Source organism: Leuresthes tenuis, unplaced genomic scaffold (assembly GCF_036924035.1).
Source record: "Leuresthes tenuis unplaced genomic scaffold, fLeuTen1.0.hap1 SCAF_10, whole genome shotgun sequence".
NCBI classification, from domain to species: domain Eukaryota; kingdom Metazoa; phylum Chordata; class Actinopteri; order Atheriniformes; family Atherinopsidae; genus Leuresthes; species Leuresthes tenuis.
This window is the reverse complement of record NW_027325364.1, coordinates 18,376,753-18,404,090: the sequence shown is the minus strand read 5'-3', so window position 1 is coordinate 18,404,090 and position 27,338 is coordinate 18,376,753. Positions and strand designations below refer to the sequence as shown.

The following is a 27,338-nucleotide window of genomic DNA, read 5'->3' as shown; positions in this document are numbered from 1 at the left end:
TGAAAATCCTAAACTAAGGGACTCAAATCAGCTCCAGTGAACTGAACTGAAGACGACTTAACTCTTAACTTAGCTTTTTAGAGTTTACATATTTTTGAATCTGCTCTGCATAAAAAGAACATGGACAAGGTGGTATTTATTTTCGTCATTACAGCACAGGTAAGGAATAGAGCTGCTTTAATACTTTTTTTTATTTAAAAAATCTTTAATGATGTTAGTAGTGGCATTTTTTTTGTCTTTTCACAGTGTTTCCAAGTGTACTTAGACACAATATTTTCCACACTCTGGATTAAGATTAAGACTCATGTAAGAATTGTAATATTAAATTTTCTTAAATTGATAAACTGGAAAATCTATGTTAGCCCCCTTTTTTTTTTATCCACAACAGAGTTCACTCTCACTTAGCAAGTAACTGTCAAGGTTCCATTTTTACCAGATTTAACACGATAAGTTTGTGCAATAAAATAATCCACTTGTTCACAGCCAGTTGTCTTGATTAGATGTGAAAGAATGAGATTCAGCACCATGTAAAACACGCCACTTTGTCTCCCACTCAGGTTTTTACACTAGGCTTGTCCCAGGTGTGTCCCCGCAGATGCCAGTGCCCTAGAGAGCCCCCCATCTGCCTCCCCGGTGTGCCCCTCATCCTGGACGACTGTGCTTGCTGCCTGGTTTGCGCCGGTCAAATTGGGCAGGTCTGCTCTGAAATGAAGCCCTGTGAAACACGTAAAGGGCTGCAGTGTGATTACTCAGTGGACATCCACAAGAGGACTGGTATCTGTGCTGGTGAGTGGGGTGCTGTCAGGACCATTTCACATGCTGATGCTGATTTTAATAACATGACTATTATTTCTCTATTTGTAACACCCTATTTCACTGTTTTATCTCCTTCCTTCAGTTAACGTGGGTAATGTGTGCATTTTGGACGGTTCTGTCTATCGGAACGGCCAAACCTTCTTCCCCAGTTGTAAGTACCAGTGTATGTGTCACAACGGGCAGATAGCTTGTGTGCCACGCTGCAACTTGGATGTCATGCTGCCTGGGCCAGATTGTCCCATGCCACGCAAGGTCCAGGTGCCCGGAGAATGCTGTGAGAAATGGGTGTGTGAGCCGCAGTCTGAAGCCAGTGCTCTGGGTGGCTTTGCCATGGCGGGTGAGTAGATGCAAGTAGGAGGATATAAGATGCATAGACACATACCCATTCCTCTTTTGACGTCAGTGTCACTCAAGTGTGAGACGCAATTCTGAGAGGTTACGTAAATTTCTCTGGCCTAGTAGGGTCAAGGTAGCAGGAATCACGGAAGTAAAGAAAAGGAGAAAAAAAAAGAGAAAGAGAGAAGGAGTAAATTCAGCAGAAAGAAACCAAATCTACATCAAATGTTAAAGTATAAAATCTGTAAGAGCAATGTGGTAGATAATTCTATCTGGTCAAAACATTGTCAGAGCTAAGTTAAAAAAAAACACTGATGCTCTTTTTTAGAATATGTTTTCATACTAGTACAAACAGGCAAACAATCAATATATTTCTTTAAATCTATACTTGTGTAGATACTTTTTTATTTAGTCCTCTGTCCTTCTCTATGTCCTTCAGCCTTCCGTCAGGAGGAAACGGTGAGCTTTAACGGTTGGGACCCTAGCTTGAACTGCATTGAACAGACCACAGAGTGGGGGGCGTGTTCTCAGACATGCGGCATGGGGGTGTCCACCAGGGTCACAAACAAGAACGACCGGTGTGAGATGGTGAAGCAGAGTCGGCTGTGTATGATCAGACCCTGTGACAACCAGCAGGAACAACTGACATGGCTTACACCAAAGGTACTTTTCACAGTTCCTTATGTTTATGTTTTATTAGTTCAGCTTCTTTACATGTTAGCTGCATGAGAGTAAATAGGCTGCTGTGCAGCAAACAGCACTTATACTGAAGATCATTGTATAATTGTATCTTCCTTTTCCAGCAGAGAGGCAGTAAGTGCCAGAGGATGGTGAGGAGTGACAGAGCCGTTCATCTCTCCTATAAGAACTGCACCAGCGTTCAAGCCTACAAGCCTCGCTACTGTGGCTCCTGCTCAGACGGCCGCTGCTGTACCCCACACAGAACCAAAACCGCCCTGGTTGAGTTCCAGTGTGGCAGCAGTAAAATCACCAAGAGGCCAGTCATGGTGATTCTGACCTGTGCCTGTCACAGCCACTGTCCCCGAGACAATGCAGTGTGGCAGCCATCAGAACTCGCATACGATGGCATGAGAGTATAGTATGTAGAGTATGATATTTCTAAATACAAACAGTGAGGTCCAGATTGTGGCTGATGACTACAAATTGTTGGATTTCTCTAAAATATGGGTTATCTTGACCCAAGATTTTAGATCAAAGCAGTCCACTACTGTACCGTCAATACCGTACAGTATAGAGGCCAAAGATTTTCAACATATACACACAGTAAAAAAAAAACATATATACAGTTTGGTACTGGTATTCATGAAATGAAGCCTCTTTTTAGTTTAAAGTAATAGAGATTTAAATATCTCTGTATCTCTCCTGGAGAGGGATTTTACTGTGTAAGATCCTGTGAACAAATAAGTCGTTTCTTAACTACTATGAAGTACAATCAAAGCACTTAAACCATGTGATATATGCAGCCAACCCTGCAATTAATTCACAACAGACTGTGCTGGAAAGTTGTACTATAGGTTGTGACGCGTCATCGTGTTGGAATGTTATTATGTTGTAAAGATGAGTTGTACGACAGCCTCTGTTCAAGAGGTTAAATAGTAGGAAGTTTAACTGTCGCTGGTTCGCGGAGAATAAGCGTCACTGTAGAATGACAGTTAACAGAAAACCAGAAGGTTTTGTTCAGCCTGAGTTATGAAAATGCAGGTTTCTGCAGTGTAATGTTGCCAAGAATGTCTTACTTCACTTTGAAGCTTTGGCACCTCGTGCTGTAATCGCACCGATAGAAAAAAGAGCAGCCACACAACAAGGTTATTAAACAAAGGTGATCGGTAACTTTATTACTCACACCGTCATGACAATTCTCCCACTGCAGGACACATTTCTGAAATAAGTGAACTGTGTACTTTGACATGGTCCCAAACAGGGGCTCAGCCTATGAAAGAGAGGTCACTGTGGTGTCTTAGTGTCATTTCTAACATCTGCCTGAAATCTTACCTTCTTAGCAAAATACACAATCCCATCAATTAATGCAAAATGTTACTTGTGTTTTTATTTTTTTAAAGTTTAAAACAGAAATGATTTCCCAGTTGATCAAAAGAAATGTACATAACAGCTGTTTTTATGGTAGCTTGTTTGACTGAGTGTGTATCAAATACACAATGTTAATCATGTAAACATGAATTGTATATTTTAATATGCGATTTATTTCTTTTTTTTACTTGTGTTATTCTTCATTCTGCTTCTTTGTATCTGTCTGAACAACATCTCAAAACATGAAATATTTCAAATAAAGGTGGCTTTTTAAAATGACGCAATACTCTCCTTAATGTCACTTGATAATAAATTAAATGTGTGAATTTTGAATGGAAATTGGTGGCTGCAATAAGCAGCAGCTCGCATGAGGTGACTCAGGGGGGAAACTATGAATTTACAGGATCTTAAAAAGTGCAACTGAGAGGAAAGAATGATGAACAAGGAAAATAAAAAGAATAAACTTTCGATAAACTTGGCATAAAGCTTCCATGAAGCACTAGTCTTGTGTTGTCTGATGTTTAGCTGATCTATGCCCTACTAACAAAAGTGATTTTCATGGACATGTCATGTGGGTCATTCAACGGCATCTCAAGTGTATTTAATCCGTCGGGTAGGTTTTATTGAAAGATTGCTTTATCTGACAGGTCTTAGGTCTTAAAGTTTCATCATTTGAAATGTCGTAGAGATCACCACATATCTATATACATAAGAATCAAATATATAATTGTCTTTTACTTTGCCCTGTAGTTTGAAATCTCTTTTCCTTGAAATAAATCCATGCATAGAATATCTCACACATCTGCTTTTGGGATAGACCTCTTCCTGGGGATTCCCTTTTAGAGGATTTCCTTCTCATGGGATTCAGGAGTTACCAATTTTAACAAACCCTGCTGACAGAGGGTGGTGACCCCTTGACATTTTTTCCTGACCCCAGCCTGGAAGGTCACAATGGAAACCCCAAATATTCCCTGTGGGACTGCTTGTTTTTCTTCAAATAGCCTCTCTATGGAAAATGATGTTCATAGCTTAAATCAGTGGGAACTGGCGCTGTGCTCAACACATCTGGTTACAGCTGTGACAGTTGTGTTTCTGCAGAGAAGTGTGTTCTATTTGACATGTTTGTAATGGTTACGGATCTTAGCTTCAACACACGTAAGTCACCATAATTTACTCAGGAAATATTATTCAGATTGAAATTCTTCTTTCTAGATTATAGAACTGAAATAAATTGATGAATAGAAAAAAAGAAAAAATCACATACATGTGCATTCACACAAATCTACACCAGTGTTGTCTCCATTCTCCCAGAGGAACGTGTCTCAAACGTCATGCCGAGATGTAGCTCACTTCCATAGTTTACAGTCGACAAAGTAAACTGTGGTTAGTGATACTGAAAAACATCACTAACCTGTTAATTCAGTTCAGTTCAATTATACCAATACATGTGTATGGATGATTTATACAAAATGTATTCAAAGATAGGCTATGACACAAATACAGATGCATATGGTGCTTTGAGCTATAGCTATACGTACACACACATATATCTATATAGATATATATTTCTATAGCTATATAGATAGATGTAGGTCATTATATATCTGCATCTCTAAATATAGACCTCTAAATGTGTGGCTTACTCTACTCTTTAACTGCCAATTAAAAGCTGAGGGGCAGAACCTGAAATATGGATTGGGTCTCCATGAAATCCACTGTGAGGGCTGTTGGTTGAAGGATGAATACATTGCGCCATCTAGTGGTCCCTTTGTCGCCATGCTCATGGAGTGAGTAGTGGGCTGATATTAATGACGAGTTCAAGTATCTCGGGGTCTTGTTCACGAGTGAGGGACGAATGGAGCGTGAGATTGACTGATCCTTGCAGCGTCTGCAGTGTTGCGGGCTCTGCACCGACCCGTCGTAGTGAAGAAGGAGCTGAGCCAGAAGGCGAAGCTCTCTATTTACTGGTCAATCTACGTTCCCATCCTCACCTATGGTCACGAGTTGTGGGTAGTGACCGAAAGAACGAGATCGCGAATACCAGCGGCCGAAATGGGTTTCCTCCGCAGGGTGTCTGGGCTCTCCCTTAGAGATGGGTGAGAAGCTCAGTCATCCGGGAGGGGCTCGGAGTAGAACCGCTGCTCCTCCGCATTGAGAGGAGCCAGATGTACGATATACATTTAAATTAACCGTCAAATAAAGACAACTTACTTCAATATGATAAGAAGAGTTTAACTTCACCTTCTTAGGAGTGGAAGCTCTGCTCTTCCACCTCTCACCTTAATAAGAAAAATAGAACTGAATCGTCTCTGCCAGTTTCAGGGGTGTGTGCAATGTTAGGTTTCGTTTCTCTGCAAGTGTGATCCTCCCTAGTATGGAGATAAATTAGGACCATAATACATGTTAACTTGGAGAGAATACTTGAAATTGAAAAAAAAAAAAATTTTGAACTTGAGGTTTGGAAAACAAAGTAATGCATTCAAAATAAAAAGATGTCCACCTAAAGTTCATTTCAGTTTGAATTAAAAACTTTTGTCTTTAGTTTCAGATTTGATATTTTTAGACTCAGGTATTTTATATGCAGTTCCAAAACTTTTTTCAAGTCTCATTATCCTTTTTTCAGTTTTAAACTTTTGGCCCTGATCTGGCATGAGGGGCGGGGCTTCAGATGACAGGCTTACTCTACTCTTTAACTGCGAATTAAAAGCTGAGGGGAAGAACCTGAATATGGACTGGGTCTCCATGAAATCCACTGTGAGGGCTGTTGGTTGAAGGATGAATACATTGCGCCATCTAGTGGTCCTTTCGTCGTCATGGTGGGCTGATATTAATGACGATTATAAATTCAAATTCCAATCAAAAACACACAGACATAACGGATTCGAAGAAAATGTGTAATTTATTGTTTATGAAGACTTATCATTTTGTTACACAAAGCTCAAGTTTATGCGACAGATTTCTTTCTTCAGATTTCTTGTTAAAATACCTGATGTATCCTGTATTTGTGACTCAGTTAAATGATCAAAATAAATGATATGCGGTAGCTCTGTTTTCCAAAAATATCCAGCAGCCGAGCTTTTCGTGTTCAGATATAATTAGATTCACGTGCATCAGAATCTGTTTTAACTGCTCTCTAGTAAAAGGTAATAAAACGTCCAAAGTACTGCAAGTGTCATGAAAATAAAAGCAATAAAGCAGGATAATTCATTTGAGGATTCGGATATCTTCCGAAGACTCCTTCTCAGCCTCTGCACCGCGCTAACATCCTCAGGTGGGCCAGGGCAAAAGCAAAGGAACATTCTCTCATTGAATTGGCAGCCAGTAAAAGAATACATCAGGATTGCATTTTCAACATCAAAGAAGGACACCAGTCCATTCTCAAAATCTACAAAAACCAAGACTCTATCAGTGTTCCTGTTATTCCCCAACCTGATGATCCAGTTTTCCGCCCTGTAGTTTGGCGTGAATGTCCTCACCTCTCGCATCGACTCTCTGACTATTCCCAAAACCCAGCCAGCCCTTCCCTTGGTTCGAACCTCGTAACAGAATCGCCCTTGTGAAAAGCTCCTATCTTGCGGAATGTAGGAACATCCACAGATAAAGTGTGGGTCTTCTGTGGAGTACAACTGAGGAACGGGATCTAGCAATTGATTAGACGTCCTACGGTTCGCTTTTGTCGCACCTCTGGCATTCTTTCTCTTATTTTTTCCTCGTATATGTTGAGTTTCCTGAACAGCAGATTTTTTCTTCCCCATCTGAGCTCTTTTGTCTACATACTCTTCCTGCAAATAGCCTGTGTCATGATCGCCATGTTCTGTGCACAGGACACAAATACGAGTGTTGTCATTCCTGCAGAAGAACTCAAAAATCCGGTTGTGTTCCTTGCAGATTTTGTCCTCCAACTTGTGCACGGGATTAGTCAGTTTGTGTCGTTTTAAGGCATCAACTCTCCGATGAGGCTCTAAGTGTGTTTCGCAAAAAGAAGCCAAACACACCAAGCAGGTCTTAGATGCTCGGACCTTTTTGTCAAGGCAACAGTCACAGGGCACCTGTCCAGGTTTTATTGAAGGGGCGCTATCGCTTGCTACATGATGTTTCTTAAAATTCTCGACAACTTCCCTGAACCCTGTGTTGATACAAAGTTTGAGCCCTTTGTTGAACTTTTCATTGCACAATGGACACTGACACTGCTCCCTGCCTGCCCAGTACCTGCTGAGACAGGCTTTGCAGAAGTTATGTCCACATGGGATAGAGACAGGCTCGGTGAAAACTTCCAGACAGATTGAACACAGGAACTGATCTTCAGACAGGAAACTGCTGGATGTGGCCATATCTAAAGGACAGCTTTTCAAATGATGACCTTCTCTAATGTTGACATCAGGTAGTTCAGAAGGGCTACTGGCAAAAGAAATACAACAAAAACTGAAAGTAATAATTACAAATGACGAAACCAGACCCAAACACCGCTTGATTTGACTCTGTAAACTGAGGTTTAATAAAGATATCTAATATATACGTTTAAATTAACCGTCAAATAAAGACAACTTACTTCAATATGATAAGAAGAGTTTAACTTCACCTTCTTAGATGTGGAAGCTCTGCTCTTCCATCTCTCACCTTAATAAGAAAAATAGAACTGAATCGTATCTGCCAGTTTCAGGGGTGTGTGCAATGTTAGGTTTCGTTTCTCTGCAAGTGTGATCCTCCCTAGTATGGATATAAATTAGGGCCATAATACATGTTAACATGAAGAGAATACTTGAAACTGAAAAAAAAAACGTTTTGAAACTGAAAGTCTGATTTTGAACTTGAGGTTTGGAAAACAAAGTAATGCATTCAAAATTAAAATAAGTCCACCAAAAGTTCATTTCAGTTTGAATTTAAAACTTTTGTCTTTAGTTTCAGATTTGATATTTTTAGACTCAGGTATTTTATATACAGTTCCAAAACTTTTTTCAAGTGTCATTATCCTTTTTTCAGTTTTAAACTTTTGGCCCTGATCTGGCATGAGGGGCGGGGCTTCAGATGACAGGGACGTGGAATCATGACTGATAGGGATAGGGAACTACCTTTCAGGAAATGTGGGAACTGCAACAACTTATTTGACACCTCCTGCACATAGATTGGGTCCACTTGCTCTGCCTATATGAAGGGTGCAAATCTCACAAGCTGTGGCAACTGCTGACTGTCCAGTCAGCGCCATTATAACCCATCAACCACAGCCTCATCACCATCACTCATCATCAGCCTCATTTTTTTCAAAACAATGTCGGACTCCGTAGTTTTCTCTGGACCCCTGCCAAATCTGACCAGCGATGACATGTTTAGCCACATTTCCTCATTCAATCGCTGGTTGTCTAGATGGTGTCCAGCAAACAACGTGGGCTACATAGATAATTGGCAATCTTTCTGGAGAAAACCTGGTCTGATGAGGAGAGACGGCATCCATCCCACTTTGGAAGGAGCGACTCTCATTTCTAGAAATATGGACGAATTTGTTTGTCATCCAAATACATGACAACCCAGGATTGACACCAGGATGCAGAGTTGTAGTCTTACACACTTCTCTGCGGCTTCCCCCCCAAATCAAAAAGCACAAAAGAAGCAAATCTTTTTGTGCAAACAAAATTTAAAACAAAAACTTTAACTGAACAAAAACATCAAACTATTAAATGTGGTTTGCTGAATATTAGATCTCTCCTTTCCAAGTCTCTGTTCGTGAATGACTTGATTTGTGATCATCATATTGATATATTTTGTCTTACAGAAACCTGGCTGCAGCAGGAGGATCATGTTAGCATTAACGAATCAACTCCCTCTGACTATTTAAATGTTCATGTTCCTTGAACCACAGGCAGAGGAGGAGGAGTTGCAGCTATATTCAGATCAGGGTTCCTAATCAGTCCTAGTTTTAGCTCTTTTGAATCTCTGATTTTCAGTTTTTCCCACCCAAGGTGGAAATCACACTAAAACTTCTTCTACTTGTTGTTGTGTATCGTCCACCTGGCCCTTATGCTCTGAATTCTCAGAGTTTTTATTCCAGTTAGTGCTGAGTACAGATAAAGTCATTGTAGTGGGTGACTTTGAAATTCATGTAGATGTTAAAAATGACAGCCTAAATATTAACTTTAATTCTATATTAGACTTTATTGGGTTTTCTCAAAGTGTTCACAGACCTACTCACTGCCTTAATCATACCCTTGATCTTGTGCTGACTTATGGCATTGACAGTGAACAGTTAGCAGTGTTCCCTCATAACTCTGTCTTGTCTGACCATTTTTAATAACTTTTGCGTTCACATTACTTGACTATACAGCTTCTGAGAAGAATTTTACATATAGAAGGTGTCTGTCAGAGAATGCTGTAACCAGTTTTAAAGAGTTGATTTCATCATCATTTTCTTCACTGCCAAGTGCAGATATGACAGAGGACAGCTACCTAAATTTTACTCCAGTAGAACTTGACTCTCTTGTTGACAGCACTACAGTTTTATGCGTACAACACTGGACAATGTTTCCCATCTGAAAAGGAAGATAATCAGTCAGAAGAGGTTGGCTCCTTGGTATAATTCACAGCTGCATGCTTTAAAGCAGACTGCAAGAAAGCTGGAGAGACAGTGGCGTTCCTCTAATTTAGAAGAGTCTCAATTAGTCTAGAAAGATAGTTTAAAAACATAAGAAAGCCCTTTGTAAAGCTAGAACTGCTTATTATTCATCATTGATAGAAGAGAATAAGAATAATCCCAGGTTTCTTTTGACAAAGAGTCCGAGCTCTGTTGAGCCATGTATTCCTTTAACTCTCAGCAGTGATGATTTCATGAGCTTAAAAAACCGACCTCCTTCACAAACACACTCCCTCCCGCACCCTCCACTCATCTTCTTCTGGACTGCTAAACATCCCCACGTCACGCCTCAGTACCATGGGAGCCCGAGCCTTCAGCTGCTCAGCACCCAGGCTCTGGAACTCCCTCCCCCCACACATAAGACAATCAGGCTCCATCACATCATTCAAAACTCACCTGTTCAAACTGGCATACTCTCTATAACTGAACCCTGTGCACTTCACTTGTTTTTATGTTGTTTCTATCTTTAATGCTTTTATCCTGTATTTATTTATTGTAAGGTGACCTTAGGTGACTTGAAAGGCGCCTCCAAATAAAATGTATTATTATTATTATTAAAAGACACACTTATGAGTTCCCCAGACAAACAACATTCATAAAATTCACCCATTTCCCTGCATCCATCTTTTGACTCTGAAATCCTGGTACAAGTTTGGTTATATTCTGTCTGAAATCATGTGTCAAAGTGATTTGTAAAGATTATTTTTGCAAATATGTATGATTTAGATGACACCAGTGTTTGATTAAATGTATTTGGATTTGTTTATATTAAACTCATATGACTTTTTATACATACATTAACCATTTGCTTCAAAAGCTTTTGTTTTCTTTGCTGGTAAAAGAAACCTCTGCAGCCCTCTCATGGTCATAACTCTGTATAGAGAATTTTTTTCCATATAAATGGCTTCCCATTTCATTTGTGCTACTTGAACAGACTTGCACACATGCATGTGCTAATACAGGACACATTGAAACAAAGTTTGTACAGAAGAAAGTGAGGATTGCACACGAGTAAACATGGATGTCAACGATGCAGGATCTCAAATTTCTTTCATTCTTTTTGAGAAAGCTCCACAGGGAACAATTAAATCCTGGAAGAACAAATACTGCATCGATGCAGCATATGGAAATCAATCTTTCTCTAGCCTTACCTCTTACAAACAGTCTGTCTAATCAGTAGCAAACTTACTAAAGTTTTTCCTTGGTATGCTTGATGCTCATCCCAGGTAAAGGTAATAAATGAAAAGTGAGATGATCAATAGACATATACAATAAAGGTTGAGAGAAGGAAGCGATGAGTAACGAAGACAGGTAAAACGCAGAGAGAGGTAATGAGGAGGACACTGGAGAGGAGTCAATGCAGTAAAAATTAAAGAAGTGGATGGAAAAGAATTATGGAAAAAAAAGAGAGAGAACAAAGTTTGGAGAGCGCATTTGTGAAAAAGCAGAGAAAATCTGAGTCAAAACATTTAATAATCAACCAATCTAATAATCCAATTAAAATAATATAAAGAATGTAATGTCAAAAAGCTCATCAGCTGAGCACCTCACTCTTCCAATCATCTCAGAAAACCACTGCACAGACCTTCCAATACAACAACCATTGGTTTTACACGACTGAACCTCTCCGCAGCTGCTCCTCATTGAAATGAAAACAAAATGTGTGATCAACATGCTGAGCTGACTTAGTATTAAAAATAAAGATTCATTAACAACCTTTAAATACCATCGCCTTCATGTTTGTTTGTTTTGAAGGTCATTACAGCGAGGAATGTACGCTTCACTCGATAGCTCATTTCCACATAAAAGTAAAAATCAGCTGTGGCTCCAACACCTCATTAAACCGAAACATTTCTGTTGTGCTCTCTCTTCTCAGAATAAGTAAGTTAATCTTTGGCGCAGCTCAGTCATAATGATCTGATGTAGTTCATAGGGCGGGCCTGTAACGAACCTTGGCTCCATAACACACGCAGCATTCCTGTTCCAGATTTCCATGATGATTTCACAATTTGGTTAATTATGACACACTCAGGATCAGGTTTATTTTTCTATAGTATTTGCTAATATCCTTAGAAATCTGTTTTTACTAAGGACTTTTTAAAAGAAAAACATTTAATTATATATTATCTATTCTTTTAAAGTAATTTCAACCACACTGTGACAAATTATATAGTAACATTGATAAGGACTTACTGGAGGTTTTTTGGCATCAACATTAAATTAAATACCTTTTTATTTAGGACACTTGTTTTTGATTTGCCAATAAGGCAAGACAGATGAAAAATAAACAAACAAAAGAGAATTGTCAATAAAGAAATACTCTACATTGCAAATGCTGATTCAGGTTACGTAATTAGGATTTAAAGAGCATAAAGATGTTTTTGAGAAGTTCACTATATCGATTTCTCTGTACTCTTGGATCATTTTTTATTTCTGTTTGTTAACTTAAGTGGCCCACTCTGTGGATTTACTGTCATTCCTAGACTCATTTAGATAAAGTCTTGAAAAAAACCCAGTAGGTGTCGCTGCCACATTGCTGACAAATCAGTGAGCTCGAGCAAAGTTTCCATCATCCGTTAGTTACTGAGAGAAGGATGCACAGCTTCAAAATGACAGTTGCCGGGGGCTGGTGGGATAATTTAATCGACAGAGCAAAACCTTCCTTCATTCAAAGAGATTTTGCGATGTTTCTAGCTCTTATAGTAGTTACAACCATTACTGCGAGATGAAGCTCCCTTATTGTGTTTGTTTCCATCTTTTCTCAGCCTCTCTGCCACTCATGCGTGTGACTCACAAAGCGTGAGGGCAAAACATAATAACAGAGGTAGGGAGCAAATCTTCTGAGGGGGGCTTTGCTTGCCAGAGCTTCCTAACAAAACGTAGCCTACTTTTTCTCTTGGATACGTGAAAACCGGCAGAGGTGCATTCCTGTACGCGCGTAACCGAACTCACTTGTGAATAACGTGAACGCGGCTTTTACAGTACAGCTGGACTCACTAGACAAGTGAAGAGTGGAAATCAGTTGTACTTATGCTACAAATTCTTCAAATTTTCAAAAAGCTGCCATCGTGAATACGCACACTATTTCCTTACACTTCAGTTCAATGTGGCCAAATTGCGCACAAAACAATCAGAAGCACTTTAGTGCCTCATTAGAACAGAAAGTATATCAGTTAAGCTTATTTTGGCATTGCCGCGTAGCCACTTATGTCATCACATGATACATACATTGATATCAGTGATGTCAGGCTGTGGGATTTATGCAGAAATCTTTCTGGTCCGCGTTTGCAGCGTTTACGCCGAAGTAATGGCCACGACTCAGATGTATCAGCAAAACGATTAACAGATTTAGAATGTGAGGATGGGATCGGTTTAACATGGGTGTGTGTGTGTGAGTGAGAGAGAGAGGGGGGGGGGGGGGGGGGGGGGGCGGCTTCACCCGACTGATAGGATCTTTGGGCGGGCGTAACGGAGGGCAGCCTGTGCTGAGAGGCTCCGACTGGCCGCATGGGACGCTTTACAAGTCCCACTGAAAAACTTCACGGGAGCAAAGTCCAGCCAGAGCTCAAAGGAGGCAGGGTGTAAGTGGGTGTGTGAGAGCGCTGGGAACTTAATCACATGTGATTTTTACAGAAATGCTCCAAAGATGGCGATGGTAGCAGCGGCAGGAGCCTCGAGTGGCCCTGGGGTGCAAAAAAGTGGATTTGTGGACGTTTTGGTTCGGGAGCGGTGGCACAAAGTTGTGGTCAACTTGAGCGAGGAATCGCTCACGTTGAGCTGCGAAGAAGGCAGCGTTAACAACAACATCGATTCCAACGGCGTTACCAATGGATCTTACCTGGACAACAGTAACACTAACTCCAACAACGGTCCTCAAGCTGCGCGTACTGCCTTTACGGACCTCCCGGAGCGAGTGCCCGAGGCTATCGCCAACAGAAAGCGGTGCGTCAAGGTGGCCAAGCAGGAAGTCGGGGGACTCGGTATAAGCATTAAAGGAGGGAAGGAGAACAAAATGCCTATCCTCATAAGTAAGATATTCAAGGGGCTTGCTGCTGACCAGACCCAGGCTCTCTATGTCGGGGACGCCATCCTGTCTGTGAACGGTCTGAACCTGCGGGACGCAACCCACGATGAGGCTGTGCAGGCGCTGAAACGAGCCGGGAAGGAGGTGACTCTGGAAGGTAGGCACAGTATAGGCAGATGGTGTGAGAGAAGATCACAGAAACAGTGGAGGTTTTAAAGAAGAGTGTAGGGTCAAGATAAGCCCCGAGTTTTTCCACCCACATGAATAGTTTTAGGAGATAAAATCTTTGTGTGTGTGAGCATATTCTTGTGTTGGACGTTGTTGACCTCACTCAAAGACCTCAGGTTAGCTCTGGTCTACTGGTGAAGACTACCCCCCCTCTCTCCCCACAGAGAGGCACTGGTTGATAATGATCATTTAGATTTTTTTAAACCTTATCATTGTCATAAAGCACTTACTCTTTTCATTGATGCACATGGTCTGTTCTTGAGTGAGAATTATTCTCTAGTTTGGAAACGGGTCGCAGAGGGATTTACTTATATAGCAAAGAACAGTTGAGATTTCAGGATGCAGTTATTATGCAACAGAAGTGCCATGGGAGACTTATGCAAGATCAAACTTGTGTCATTCTTCCTACTCTCATTTTTGTATCAAGGCCTCTTAGGACTTTGGAGTGGCCAAATATTTTCTTAAGTGTGCAGTCAGTTTAAAGTTTTACAGTTGCTTTAGCAAGACAAAAAAGATTATGCTTCGAACGGGCAGGCTTCACAGTGAGAGGAACATTATTTACCCCCTTACCACCCAACAGCAAAAGTACGCTGAAAATCATAGCAAAGCAAATCTCTCAAACACACCAGCATGCACGACATTTTCTCTCATATGCATACGCAAGCACAGTGATGATCCTTCCCATGGGGACACACTGGCTACACTGCAGAGGGAAAAGCTGGTCCCAGCTGAGAACTTCTGGAGATATAAAAGAAAGGAAGAAGTGAAGGTGCAGGGGGGAGAGAGAAATGAGAGGATGAGGGGCTGAAATGTGAATTTAATGGGGTAAGTGCTGAGAGAGTAAGATGGATGGACTGAAACGAAGAGCTAACGGGGGAGGTAAAGAAGCTGATGTAAGATAGAACTGTAAGGGTTAAAATGAAGATAACCGAGAAATGGTGCTTCTATATAAATGCAGAGATCATTTGCATTTGGGAATACTCCAAAATGTAAAAGACATGTATAATGTGCCGGATGGCAACATGCTCACATTAGTTGATGTGAGTATGATGTCTGGCCTGATGCGCAAACCCCCAAAATGATTGACATTTCCTTTCTACTCCCTGAGCGTAAGCTACCTTGTAAGATTTTAGAGAAGCAGATTGTATCACATGAGTAAAGAAATCACCAGGAAACATCTGAACTCCTTCATTTCTTAGGAGAAAGTACCTGTCTCATGGGAGTGGTGTGTGCTCTGTGTCTTTGTGCATTATGTCGTAACTGCTTGAAAGACAATATGCACGGGCATGTTTACAGACACGTCTTCTTGCAAACTCGTTCAGTAAATTTTGTGTGTCTTTGGGGTAAAATAGACAGCGATTGCGCTGATACAGGCTTTAAGAGGGCAGCAGTTTGACCCTGTGGTTTAGATTTTCATTTCAGCTAGTGAACCAGGGTTCAAACCCCAATTTCATAGAGCCGCCACTTTGTTCAGGTGTCCCCTGAGTAAGATTCTCGCTCTCTGCTGGCTCTGCTGGCTCTGCTGGCTCTGCTCTGTGCTCAGCATGGGGTCGAATAAGCCAAAGGGAAAGTACTTCTGGCAAACAATCAGTCTCCTGCAGCAGTGTCTCTAAAGTCCCAGCAGCTACAGCCAGTGGTGTTATGGTGTTCCTTGCAATGCAAAAGATAAGGCACATGCAATTATGTACTAATGAAGGAGGGCAGAATAATAGAGGTACAGTTTACAAAAGGTTGCCAGTTTAGACTTAATGCTATCTGGCTTGTACAGCGCACTAAAACTTGCCTTGAAGATTGTTAGCTAACGAGGTCCACTTGTTGCACAGCCTCATCAGGTTGTCTTTAAGTGACAGCATACAGTAAGCCACAGTTGTAAAGGCTGCGGCTTGAGCTTCCTTAGTGACATTTTGACATGTCACTGCGAGCTTGAGGAATAGCAGGGCCTGGATCTGAAGTAAGATTCATCCATTTTTTTTTAATGATTTGCTTCTTCGTCGAATGTGACATGTCAAAATGTCTTTATTGTGACAAAGGCTTAATGGCCGGGTAGGTGAGAAAAGAGGCAGGGTTGGAAGTTCTCTCTGAAGCTAACACTTTAGACCAACAACACAAATGCATCTGAGGACATATGGTTTGAGCCATTTGCATGATTTGTTTACAGAGAGTATAAAAGCTGGAGGGATCGGGATTCAGCGTGATGAAGCCAGGAAGGGCCTCTGACTGCCAGTTTTTCTCTCCTCCAAACACTTTGGCTTTTTGACTAGGATGGAAGAAATTTCTTATTAAGCATTTTGTTCTCGGTGTACTGAGGCCTTACATGTTCCTGAGGAATTCTGTGCTGCTTTCCATATGCAAACACCTCTTCTCCTGATATCAAGCCATTGGAAGTGAAAGATGACCCTCAATAATGTGCCAGCAGTCTGCAATGAAGAAGCTTAGTTTTGTATTCAGCTTTACTTTTTCTTTTTGCTGCTGTTTTCTGCTGTATTGATCGAAACTTCATTACAACCACGTGGGTGTTAAGTTTATTTGTTTTTACCCTCAGCTTAAAGAGTAATTTTGTTGAGATCAAAAGATTAATTCCTTTGAGTCATCATGAAGTTCAGCTCACTTGTGTCAATAGGATAGTCAATGGGACAATGGGATAGTTAAACACAGAAGCATGTTTCCATATTTAAAGGACACATTTTTTCTTTTTTAGAAATGATGGCTACCCCATGCAAGGAGAGGTCAAATGATTTCTGTATGTGTTAATTCTTTAAGTGAAGTGTTGGCAGAAGAAAGACTTCCAAAGATTGAGCAGGAGCTCAGAGGCTAAATGTTTTTTTTCTCACTACAGATTGTCTCCATAACCATGTGTTCAGCGTACACACCAGTATAAAACCTTTGAACACTTACTGTACTTTGTTGTCTTTTAAGACGTGAAATTGTCACTAAGTGCTGGCTCTCCTCAAGGCCCTGAGAATCTGTACTTTTGTGTCTGTGCAACACAGTTGGTCATGAAAATGTGGATCTGTTTAGAGAAAAAAAAATCCACACCAAAATGCAGTAAAACAACCAGTACACAAGTTTCACAGTGACTGGTAACTGTTGTCAACCCTTACCTTCTAATTAGTGCAATGGGGGCACAGCTTTTCTGACATCACTGACAGGTGATCTCATTACAGCTGTCTTCTCCTTAAAGGAATATTCCGTTTTCTTTGAAATGTGGGTGTGTGATGTAATTTTGAGTAGTCAGCATCTTACCTGCAGTAGACTGCAATCAGAGGGCTCTGAGTTTGGAGAATCTGATGGTTTCGTGATGGACCAGCTAAAGTCAGAAGCTGCTCAGAACAGGGCTGTAAAGAAGAGCGAATATTTTCGTCATCTAAAACTACCCAAACCCCTGTGAGCTCCAGCTACTTTGTGCATTTTTACAGTATATGACTTCTGCATCAGACAGTTGTTTGCTTTGTCACTACAATGTCTGAACCACATAAAGTTGCAGCCTGGTCCAGGTTACAATATTTTGCTGCCACCTGGACCATGCTGCTACATTATGTTAACCATCTTCATGTAACTGTCTGCTACTGAATTGATTTAGTGTTAAAATACAAAGTAAAGCATAAACTCTAGTTGATCCAAAACTTTGTAGGTTTGAGTTGTTTAAGACAGCAAAAAATGAACCCCTCTAGTGGCCCCAAATAAAGTAACTTTTAGCTTAGCTCTACTGTCTGGATCTCATCTGATTCTCCGAACTAAGAGAACTCTTAGTTTAGTCTACTACAGGCAAGGAATGGACCTCTCATGAATACTTTACAAAACCCCACTTCAAAGAAACTGAAATATCCCTTTAAGGTGCAAAGCAGGTCCCTCATAGACAACAAAGAAAATTCTCTTCCTATCCTGCAGCAACAGCTGCTTCATCCTTAAAGTTGTTCCCAGTAACCTGACACTCCATTGGCTCTTGTCTGAAACCAGCAACACAGGTGGTGCCCAAGAAGGCAGTGACCTCAGTAGTGCATTTTTACACCTCCGTTTTCAATGTAAACAGTGACTAACTGTATGTTTATGTACAGACATATATATAAAAAGTCCTGATAACAAGTTGAACTCTAACATATCTTCCTAGTTTCTCTAGCTGCCATGTCAAGAAAGGTTAAACAGGTGCAAATTCTAATGTCAAACCAAGGAGATAAAGATGGCACAATCCAGCATGGCAATCCAAAAACTTTGGATGCTGGATACTTTGAATTTAAATGCTGTCCCCCTGTCCAAAGTTTAAAAAAAAATCCATTTTAAGTAAATAAAATCCATTGTTTTTGTAGAAAGGGCAAATTGGATAGAAAATCTGTTTGTTTCTGTAGAAAAGTCCCTAATCTATTTATTCATTAATTTATTTGTTTTTTTGGTGCTACTGGAGAAAGAAATAAAAGCAAACAGTAATACAATATAAGGGCTTTTTGTGAAATGGTCCAGAACGGAATGTTTATCACATTTAACAGGCTTTAGGGGTTAGAGGGGTTTGGTGTTGAGCAGCATACATGACTATCGAGCTGAAGACCTCAGTTTGACTCATTTCCCAACCAGAAATATTTAGATGAACTTGTAATTGTATATAATTTCTAAATTGAAACCTCCTTTTTGGTTTTTGTTGCTGTTTCCCTACACTTGCCAGCACTGTAAGGTGGGTTTACACATTAAAGACAACTTGTTTAAGGTTAGAAAAACATCATGGCTTGTGTTAAAATGTACATTTTGATAACTTACTTCTTTCAAATATACTTTTCCTGGATTACCTGGTGACAACTCTCGCACCCTGTACAAAAAGAATAACTTCTTGAAGACACTCACAAGACATCCCACTGACATTCATTACTTTGAAAGATGCACTGCACGGCATGAAGAAATGCAGAATTTCTCCACCAGCACCAATGCAGTCTTATGTTTTGCCGTGAGACTACCGGCTACATGCATAAATACAGGTCTAGTAATAGTCTCACTGTCTCCACAGCATTGTGTCACCATGCACTGCATTACCATTATGGGACAGGGGAAAGCAAACTCATTTCTGTAAATCAAACCATATTACAGAAACATCACCCCTGTAAATGGTGTTGAATGAGAGCCTGCTCTGGTGGAAAAAGTGGTGAAACATACATTGTCCCTGTCATAATGTCCCTGTTCCTGTTTATGTTCTTTATACCATTCATCCCACAACCCTCACAGACCTGCCTTACTGCATGCTGTTGGTTTTTCATTTAGTTTCACTGCAGTTTGGGTCTCCTTGATTTCTGTATTTTCCCCCATGTTCTCTTACTTAGATACAAGCATAAAAAATGCTTTTGTTAGGAAAATATGATGTTTTGGCCTGAATTGGAACTCTTCACAACCCTGCAAGTTACTGACAAGTAAAAATGTCTAAAATGATTCAGCTCTATTCCGTATCGTTGGATCAAATTCATCTAAAAGTTATTGCAGACAAATGGGCCTCTTCTCTGCTTGTCTAAATATTTTCAGTTCTCATTTCAACTCTCTTTTATCCTTTTTTGTGGAATATTTACTCAAGTCGACATTGAAAATCCAACCAAACAAATCCGTCTTTTTTGGCATTCAAAAAACTTTGTGTTAGAAAGGGAGTTTTTATATAAACGTTTTTCATCCTCTGCACTTTTTTTTTTACTCATAGTTTACAAAATCTTTAATAGGTTTACCTTCCTAAGTTATTTTGATTTCGGGCTACTTTACCGTTTTCAGTTCACTGAAAACACAGATCTTATCTGCAGATGTTATCAGTTGTGGCAAGCTAAATACACTAATTTTAACTCCAGGAGTTATATGGAAACACCCATTATGTTTCATTTTGAATATTGCTCTACAGATTACATGAAAGGACACACACACACACACACACACACACACACACACACACACACACACACACACACACACACACACACACACTCTTATCACAGTGGAAATGGCCTCAGATGAAGCAGATATTTGACCAGATGTTATTCACTGCATGCATGCAACCACATTGGTGAGCATAAACATGGAAGCAGTAGAAATGAAGAATTAAAAAGTCACATCAAGTTAAAGAGTACAATACAGAGCACCTGCAGTTCTCCAGCAGGCAGGATGTGAGTCAGTGTCCTGTAAGTCCTCCTGTTTAGTCCTTAACAAGCTGAACCAGTCATCACCTGACATCTGGAAGAGTGTGTGCATGTGTGTGCTGCTGTCAGCAGTCTGAATGCATGAGTGTGTGTCTGTCTCACAGTGTGTATTCATGTGTGCTAATACAGCCATCAGCAGTGCAGTCTAGACTGATGCCACTGTTTGTGTGTGCGTGTGTGTGTAAAAGAGTCAGTGTGTCTACTAGCTGACTGTTTATGTCATTAGAGAAAATAGCATCTCCTCTCATTGTTGCAGCTTGTGGAGTCTGACTCAGAGAGGGTGATGATAATGATAATAGCAGCAACTCTGGAGCTGCACTGGTTATTGTTGTGATGAAGATAATAGATTGAATCACTCATTCCTCTCCTTTGTGAATTTTTATATTGTCAAAACGAGACCAAGGACCCGCAGCTAAGAGTCATCTGTTTATCCTGTTGGCTTTGTTTGTAGAGAACAAAAAAACTCTCCCTCCAGGTGTAATCATTGTGTTTTTGTACATAATGTTTGTTTTAGCCTAGCTTGCTTTTGTGATTGTGATTGACAAACTGAACTTTTCTGTAGAGGAGCGGCATGCCAGTTAAGAGCTAGCACAAAAATTTAAATGCAATATTACCAAGATGGCTAACAATGACACAAAGTCCATTAGAATAGAAGTAGAAATAGAAAAATGTATTATTATTATTCATTAGACACTTATTACCATGTTCTGTTGAACCTGTCACAGTCGATCAGACAACAGCGTACTGTAAAATGTACCATCTGTTCTCACTGGCATTGGGTTTTTAGGGAAGTATGGTGGTTAATGTTGCCACATGCAGAAATAAGGGATGCTCTCTGGTTTGAAGACTGATGATAATGAAAATATTGCATCACGCTTTGAGCAAGTTATTGGAAGTGAACAGTCTTTTTTTTTTTTTTAAATAAGAAGAGCTGAAAAGGTTGATTATGGCGCTAACGCAGAATAGATTCCATAATGACACTTTATGGCACCGTGTTTGAGCCGGCCTGAGTTCCACTAGCTTCTGTAACTCGGTGCAATCTCTCAATCAGAATTTCTTTCATCTATTTTTTTTGTGAAATATCAAGAGTGCGATTGCAGTAGTTGAGTCTTTTTTTTTATGAAGGTGAGCAATGTTTTCTTTGTAAAGATATAAAGAAAAAATACAGCTGTCATGGGGGAGGAGAGAGGGGGGGCAGCATGTATTTGTCATTGTACCTCGGTCTTGTCACTGTCTTCCAGTCCAAGTTTTTTGTTTTCACTTGGACTCTTATGGGAGACTCAATTTGGACAAACTAGGGTAATTGTTATTATTCAAGTTATTTCAGGTTTCATTTTAATTTTCCACATTCAATCTTTAGTTTTTTAGTTTTCACTTTTAACAGACATCATCATCATGCACATTTCCGGTTGCCTGTTGTTGCAGCAATACTCTCACCCAGGTTAACCATCTGGGGTTGATCAAGCATGAATTTATATATAGGTAACACTATGCCACCCACAGTCTCCTCTTCTTATCCACAGCCCCCTTGAAGCAAATTTGGTTGCCTCAGCAGTTTTGATGGGCCTGCTGGCTCCTGTGATGCTGTAGGTCCAGTGGAGAGACTGATGTGCAGAACCTCCAAGTTTGATAGGCTCGGTAGAATGTCATAGATACCTTACAATTTTATGCAGTTGTGCTTTGCTTTCCGCAGGGCAGACACTATCCCCTCTAGCTCTTGTGTTTCAACAACACCCTCAGCCTCTACTGTCTGTCCTGACCTTGGAATCCTCCAATGGGACTTTTGCAAATATGCCCACCTTTTGCAAATAAGGCTGAGAAATGCAAAGAAACAAGTCCCAAATATTGCTGCTTTCAGTGTGGCCTAATATGGAGAAAACTAATTCACTGACTGGTTTTCCAGTAACACCATGAAGCATGAGCTATGTGGGATCAGACATCTTGATGACATAGGAGTGCATTTACTACGAGCATTACAAAGGCGCAGATCTATTATTTGGCCTGGCTGAGGTCCGGGTGAGGCTGAAATAGCAATAAAATCCAATACAGCCTTACACTTTGTGAACAGAGAGCTGCCATTCACAAAGTTTCCCTGAAGTGTTGAGAACAGTCATTCAAGTCCTTGCAATTCAAGACTTTATCAGAAACAGAACCGCATGTGTACCGTTCACTTGTACAGTTGTGTGCACCCAATTGACTTTTCCTACTGATAGCACTGACGCATCCGTATGAAGATTAACATAACATTTTACAGAAATAGTAATGCTTTGTTATATTTTAAAGAAAGAGATTAAAATTAGAGGATGAGCAATGCATCTTTTCTCGTGAAACACAACACCACTTGACCATTTCTTTCAAAATAAGGTGCCAGTATTATATTTCTGTGACTGTCTATTAACCAAACATTTTTCAGCGAAATAGTTGAGATGGAAATAAAATTTCTTTGTCCAAAACAGGAACGCTACCATTAAAAAACATTAGTCTAGAAACCTGGATGTCCTTTCAGCTTATTCTAGCTTTCCATCTTTTACGTGATTAATGGCAGTATATTGGGAGATGCCATTCGATCCATCTTTGTCCTCAAATATAGAAATGGTCACTCTCTGTTATGGAGATCAAATTTAAATGGCACTTTCCCACTGGTAAAAGGGTCTTCATTTTAGGTACACTGTTTTCCGGGAAGGCACTATATGAGATATTTGAGCCATTGGTCAGAATCTTAAAAAAGATGCTTTGAGGGGGGATTTGTAAAGCTCTTTTCTGCTGTTCTAGTATCCAGATATCAATCCAGGCATAAAAGGCTTCATTCTGCAGTCACTGCAGCCTATTTGTTCTTTTCCACCTCCTTGCTCTGGTTAGTTCTCTTATACTTTCTCTCCCACAGGCCTTATAAGAGGAGGTCTCACTTTTTTCTTTTTTTTTTTTCTCCTTTGGTGCATTTTCTCTCTCAGAGAGAATCACGCTCAGAGCATATGGTAGAAAGTCCTATCGCTACAGACCTCATTAAGTGCAGTCAAACACAATTAAATAAGAGACACAAAGAGATACTGTAATTACACCTGTTGTCATGAACTGGAGAGTATGTGTTTGTTAAGTGGGTTGTGACAGTACAAATACACTTGCGTGTGTGTGTGTGTGTGTGTGTATTCATTCATTCACAACTGAAACCCATCCACTGTTGACTCAATGCAGTAAGCACTAACACCCCCCAAAAGAAATTAATTTCATCAGCAAATGTGATGGACTGAATACAGTTTGAAAATAAGCAAATGTCATCTGACTGTCATAAACAGAAGGGCATGAGAGCTTCTGTGGGGAGCTGAACAGCCGCAGGAGCTCATTCGGAATGGCAATCATTGTAGAAAAGCTTTAATTGTGCATGCATGCTCTGTCTTAAACATGAGCCAGAAAAAAAATGGAAAACTGAATTGAGACTGATGGGGAGGGGTGTGGGGGCAGGCCCTTATTGGGATCTTTTGGTTTGACTTATGTAAGCGCAAAGCAGTCTTGTTTCAAATAAAGACTCAAGTAGCCAGAGCCCTGTCGTTTCCAAGTTGTTCTCCTGCTATTGAAGTTATTGTACAGAGTTGGCAGGCGCTGGTGCGAAACAGAAACATGGCCCAAGGGAATGCACACATGTACACACTTCCGCTGTAATGATTGCAAGGACTACTCCCCATTTATTAACACCCCCCCCACACACACACATATGGCTCTGTATCATAGCACTGAATAAGTTACAATTAAAAAAGAAAAACACTAATCTCTTTAGCAAGCTGACTGGAAATTCATGACTCACAAAGTAGCTGTTTGGCTACATGACTTCAGTTTCTGTCAAATTAAATAATGTGAAAAATAGTGAGGGGCTGGTTTGCAATGGAGATGGCTTTGCTGTATGAGTGTAACTGAAAAGGATAATCGAGCCTTTTTTTCAGCTTGCTTCATGTTGTCTTCTGTTTTTTTTGTTTGTTTGTTTTTTACCAGCATGAAACATAAAGAGAAAACCACAGTTTGGTTTCCATGAGGTAGCTTCTCACATGCTATAGCTCAGCGGTGTACTTTCATTTAGGGGGAGGTGCCTTGTCACTACAGGCTATAGCTGCAGTGTTATACCCTAATAAAACATAAAGATATTTAGCTTTTTTTTTTACTGTAAGGAACCCAATGTTTTCCACTGTTTTTAAAATGATTCTGTGCCCTTGACGTGCATAATAGAGAAGCCCTTTAAAATCAAGCCAGAGCCTAAATGCATGATTCTAAGTTCTCAGCATGATTGTTGAGAACTAATTTTCTTCCTCACAAAAACTTCAACTGTGTCATGTTCTTCTTTTGCTTTATCGTGTTTAGCAAAATAAAATGGTGGAGGCAGATGGGTGTGTGTTCAAGCTCTCAAAGGTCCGTTTCTAATCAGAAAATCTTAACTTGCTTCTTTTTAATTAAATTCTTAAATTCTTATCTTATAAATGGATGGCTCTTTACAAGCAAAACCAGACATGCTTGTCATCATATGTCTGCAGCAGATTCCATCTCGTCAGTCCATTGACTTCCACTGCAGCGATACATTTGAACAAATATATCAGCTGTTTTTAGCCTTTTAATCTAATCTGACTCTGTGGGTTATTCTTCTGTGTAACTGGATCACGTCGCTGCTGTGGATCAATTGAGGACACTCTCACATCAGCCCCATCTCCTCCTCTGTGTTATGCATCAGCCTGTCATCCCTCCTTTACAGGTTGGCGGTTAGGCTTGTTACACCATCTCACAATGAATTTTACCCGGAATAGTTCACATGCGGGATTGGAAATGGCGCCAGCCACATGCCAATTATTCGAGGCACTGGACATGCCAATTAGTCATCCAGGCCATACCAAGCATCCAGAACATTGAGAACAGAGAGAACATACTGAGCACCCACTTTATCTCGGCCTCTCCATTCCTGTGCCCTGTCTTCTCTTTTTTTTTACTTCCCTCAAGAGATGAGTACATGAGGAATTTAAAATAGTTATCAAACCTCCAGTGATTCACGGTTTGAATTTACATGTAAAGCTTTTTTTTTTTTTTCCTGCTTGGAAAGTTTCCCAGGTTTGTAGCATCCGCTGCAGAGCTTCTGTGTTTAGGTGTTCTGGTTGTGCGTGAACCTGCCTGCCTGTTGCAGCAGAGAGAAAGTGTGACTCATCAACACATTGTGGATTCTTCCATATCATATTGTTTACTCTGCTTTTTATGTTTGATTGATTTCAATGCACCCCAAAGCTGCTACTTCAACCAGGTCTATCTCGTAAAAGACGGGTTGATCTCTGAGGAATTTCCTGTTTAAATAAATAGATGAATAAATCATCATAATTGAAATCAAAGATGAAAAGATGCCCGGATGTGTTTGGGCTTTTGGCATGTTTGTATTTTGCTGCTTTTGTTTCAAACTGGCAGCATTGAAGGCCAATTGTGCCAGCACAGTGTAACAGAAAGACAAACAGTAATCTTTTCACTGAGCCTCCTGCTGTCTGTGCAGAAAACAAGATCTCCTTCATTTGCATACCTTTTAGTAATAGTTATAGTTGCTTTACTGGACAGATGAAAATGAAGAGGCAGACAGGCAGTATGGGGTAATAGTGACGCCACAGATTGAATCAGTCCATTACTAACTACCTTTGTATGATTCACATATTATACAGACTCATGTTGTAACTTTTGCAACCACAGAGGGAAATTACATACTAACAAGTTTTCATAAATTCACATCCTCCTAGTTGTTGGTTTATCTGTCTGCTGCTGCCCAGTGACTTTTACTGTTTTCATACCAAGTGCTTAAGCTGTACTGTGATTAAACAGTTTAATTTATAACTCAGTACATACATCTGCGGTATTACCACATCCTTCCTCTGACTTGTGACAAACTACTTCACAGTTTCTGTTCCACATGAGATTAAAACAATACCAGTGCCAGAAAAAGAAAACAGAGTATTGCAGTTGGCCTTCATGTCATTTCAATGGTGTTCTTCAATATTGTTAATGTAGATGATGTTGAACACTTGAAAAAAAAAAAATTTATACTGTGAAAAGTGTAGAAACAAGAAGATGATTTACTCTTTTATTAACAGAAGTTGCTGTCAGCCATCTCTGTATTTGTTGGAAGATATTAGAATTAGAATTACAGAGTGCCAAAAATGGGATTCTTTATACCTTTGACTTTTGACTAAAGATGTTGCCTTATGTAATTTAGAAATATGCTTCCATTTATGTTGCTGTTTATCTCTCTTTACTGACAGACTCCATAGTAAAAATCAATATCTTTATTTCCCTTCAGTGAAGTACATGCGTGAGGCCACGCCATATGTCAGAAAGGGCTCCCCTGTTTCAGAGATCAGCTGGGAGGCCCCGCCTCCTGAGTCTCCCCGCCCCAGCAGTCCTCCCATCACCTTCTCCTCCACATCTGACCCTCTGAGCCATCCTACCCAGCCCTCCCTCTCCCTGAACAGCGACAGGAGATGCATACCACTGAAGATGTGTTATGTAACACGAGCCATGACCACACCAGATCCTGAGAATAGGTAGGTGCTCTTTACTTTGTTATGGAACTTTTCTACATCCCCAGATATGGCATAGGTAGACAGAAATGACATGCAATGAAATACATAATACATAATACATATGAAATAAATGAGCAGCACTGAGAATAAAAGGACTCAGGAATTCTGACCATTCCTAGACAAGATTTCCATCAATCTATGTACATTCAAAAGAAAAGACAAATAAGAGAGAGAGAGGGGGAAAGATGCAGTTTCATCCATCACACAAACCATTTTTCAGTGCCTCACAACAATCTTGGCAGCTCTAATCAACCTGATGATAATAACAGAATATAAAGCTTTTGATACATTTGGTATTTTTGGATCCGCCCCCTGACAGACACTATCCACATTTACTCTATCAGGCCAAAAACACGCAAGCAACTGCATGCCAAAGCCATTATTGTCTCTACTGTTACTTCTGGGGCTCCCTCTGGGCAAGAGGCCAGGTCTTTTGCCAGGCTAGTTACCCTAGGGCCAATCAGAGCCACCTCAAGTATGAGGTGTGAATGGTCAGGTTTACCTGTCTGTTGAGGACAAGATTC

At 40.3% G+C, this 27,338-nt stretch overlaps 3 protein-coding genes across 4 annotated transcripts in view; 2 read left to right on the top strand and 1 right to left on the bottom strand.

Annotated features, from left to right (window-relative positions):
- The first annotated feature begins 120 nt into the window (after positions 1 to 120).
- LOC140316975 (CCN family member 3-like) lies at positions 121 to 2,387 on the top strand. The gene is made up of 5 exons (XM_072395057.1): positions 121 to 159; positions 558 to 786; positions 899 to 1,153; positions 1,592 to 1,815; positions 1,956 to 2,387. Exons 1-5 carry the CDS (start codon positions 121 to 123, stop codon positions 2,250 to 2,252), a joined length of 1,044 nt encoding a protein of 347 aa, XP_072251158.1. The 3' UTR covers positions 2,253 to 2,387.
- A 3,694-nt stretch (positions 2,388 to 6,081) lies between these two features.
- LOC140315725 (E3 ubiquitin-protein ligase TRIM39-like) lies at positions 6,082 to 8,082 on the bottom strand. Of its 2 annotated transcripts, none has more exons than XM_072393316.1 (2): positions 7,781 to 8,082; positions 6,082 to 7,534 (listed from the first exon to the last, which is right to left on the bottom strand). In XM_072393316.1, the coding sequence occupies exon 2, from the start codon at positions 7,530 to 7,532 to the stop codon at positions 6,324 to 6,326; it is 1,209 nt and encodes a 402-aa protein (XP_072249417.1). In that variant the 5' UTR covers positions 7,533 to 7,534; positions 7,781 to 8,082; the 3' UTR covers positions 6,082 to 6,323. The 2 variants fall into 2 exon arrangements, with proteins under 2 accessions (XP_072249417.1, XP_072249416.1); XM_072393315.1 differs by having other exon boundaries at positions 7,751 to 8,081.
- A 5,238-nt stretch (positions 8,083 to 13,320) lies between these two features.
- The window catches only part of sntb1 (syntrophin, basic 1), a 33,265-nt gene continuing 19,247 nt past the window's right edge, over positions 13,321 to 27,338 (top strand). The window contains exons 1-2 of the mRNA XM_072394620.1: positions 13,321 to 14,004; positions 26,532 to 26,775. Coding sequence (XP_072250721.1) covers positions 13,470 to 14,004; positions 26,532 to 26,775 — 779 coding nt within the window. The 5' untranslated portion in view covers positions 13,321 to 13,469. The remainder of the gene's footprint in view (positions 14,005 to 26,531; positions 26,776 to 27,338) is intronic.

Excerpts from the sequence above, each read along its gene's own strand:
- LOC140316975 (XM_072395057.1), top strand. The coding sequence starts at position 121 with ATGGACAAGGTGGTATTTATTTTCGTCATTACAGCACAG. Across the intron at positions 160-557 it reads TTTTCGTCATTACAGCACAG|GTTTTTACACTAGGCTTGTC; the intron begins GTAAGGAATAGA and ends TCTCCCACTCAG. Across the intron at positions 1,816-1,955 it reads TGACATGGCTTACACCAAAG|CAGAGAGGCAGTAAGTGCCA; the intron begins GTACTTTTCACA and ends TTCCTTTTCCAG.
- LOC140315725 (XM_072393316.1), bottom strand. The coding sequence starts at position 7,532 with ATGGCCACATCCAGCAGTTTCCTGTCTGAAGATCAGTTCCTGTGTTCA.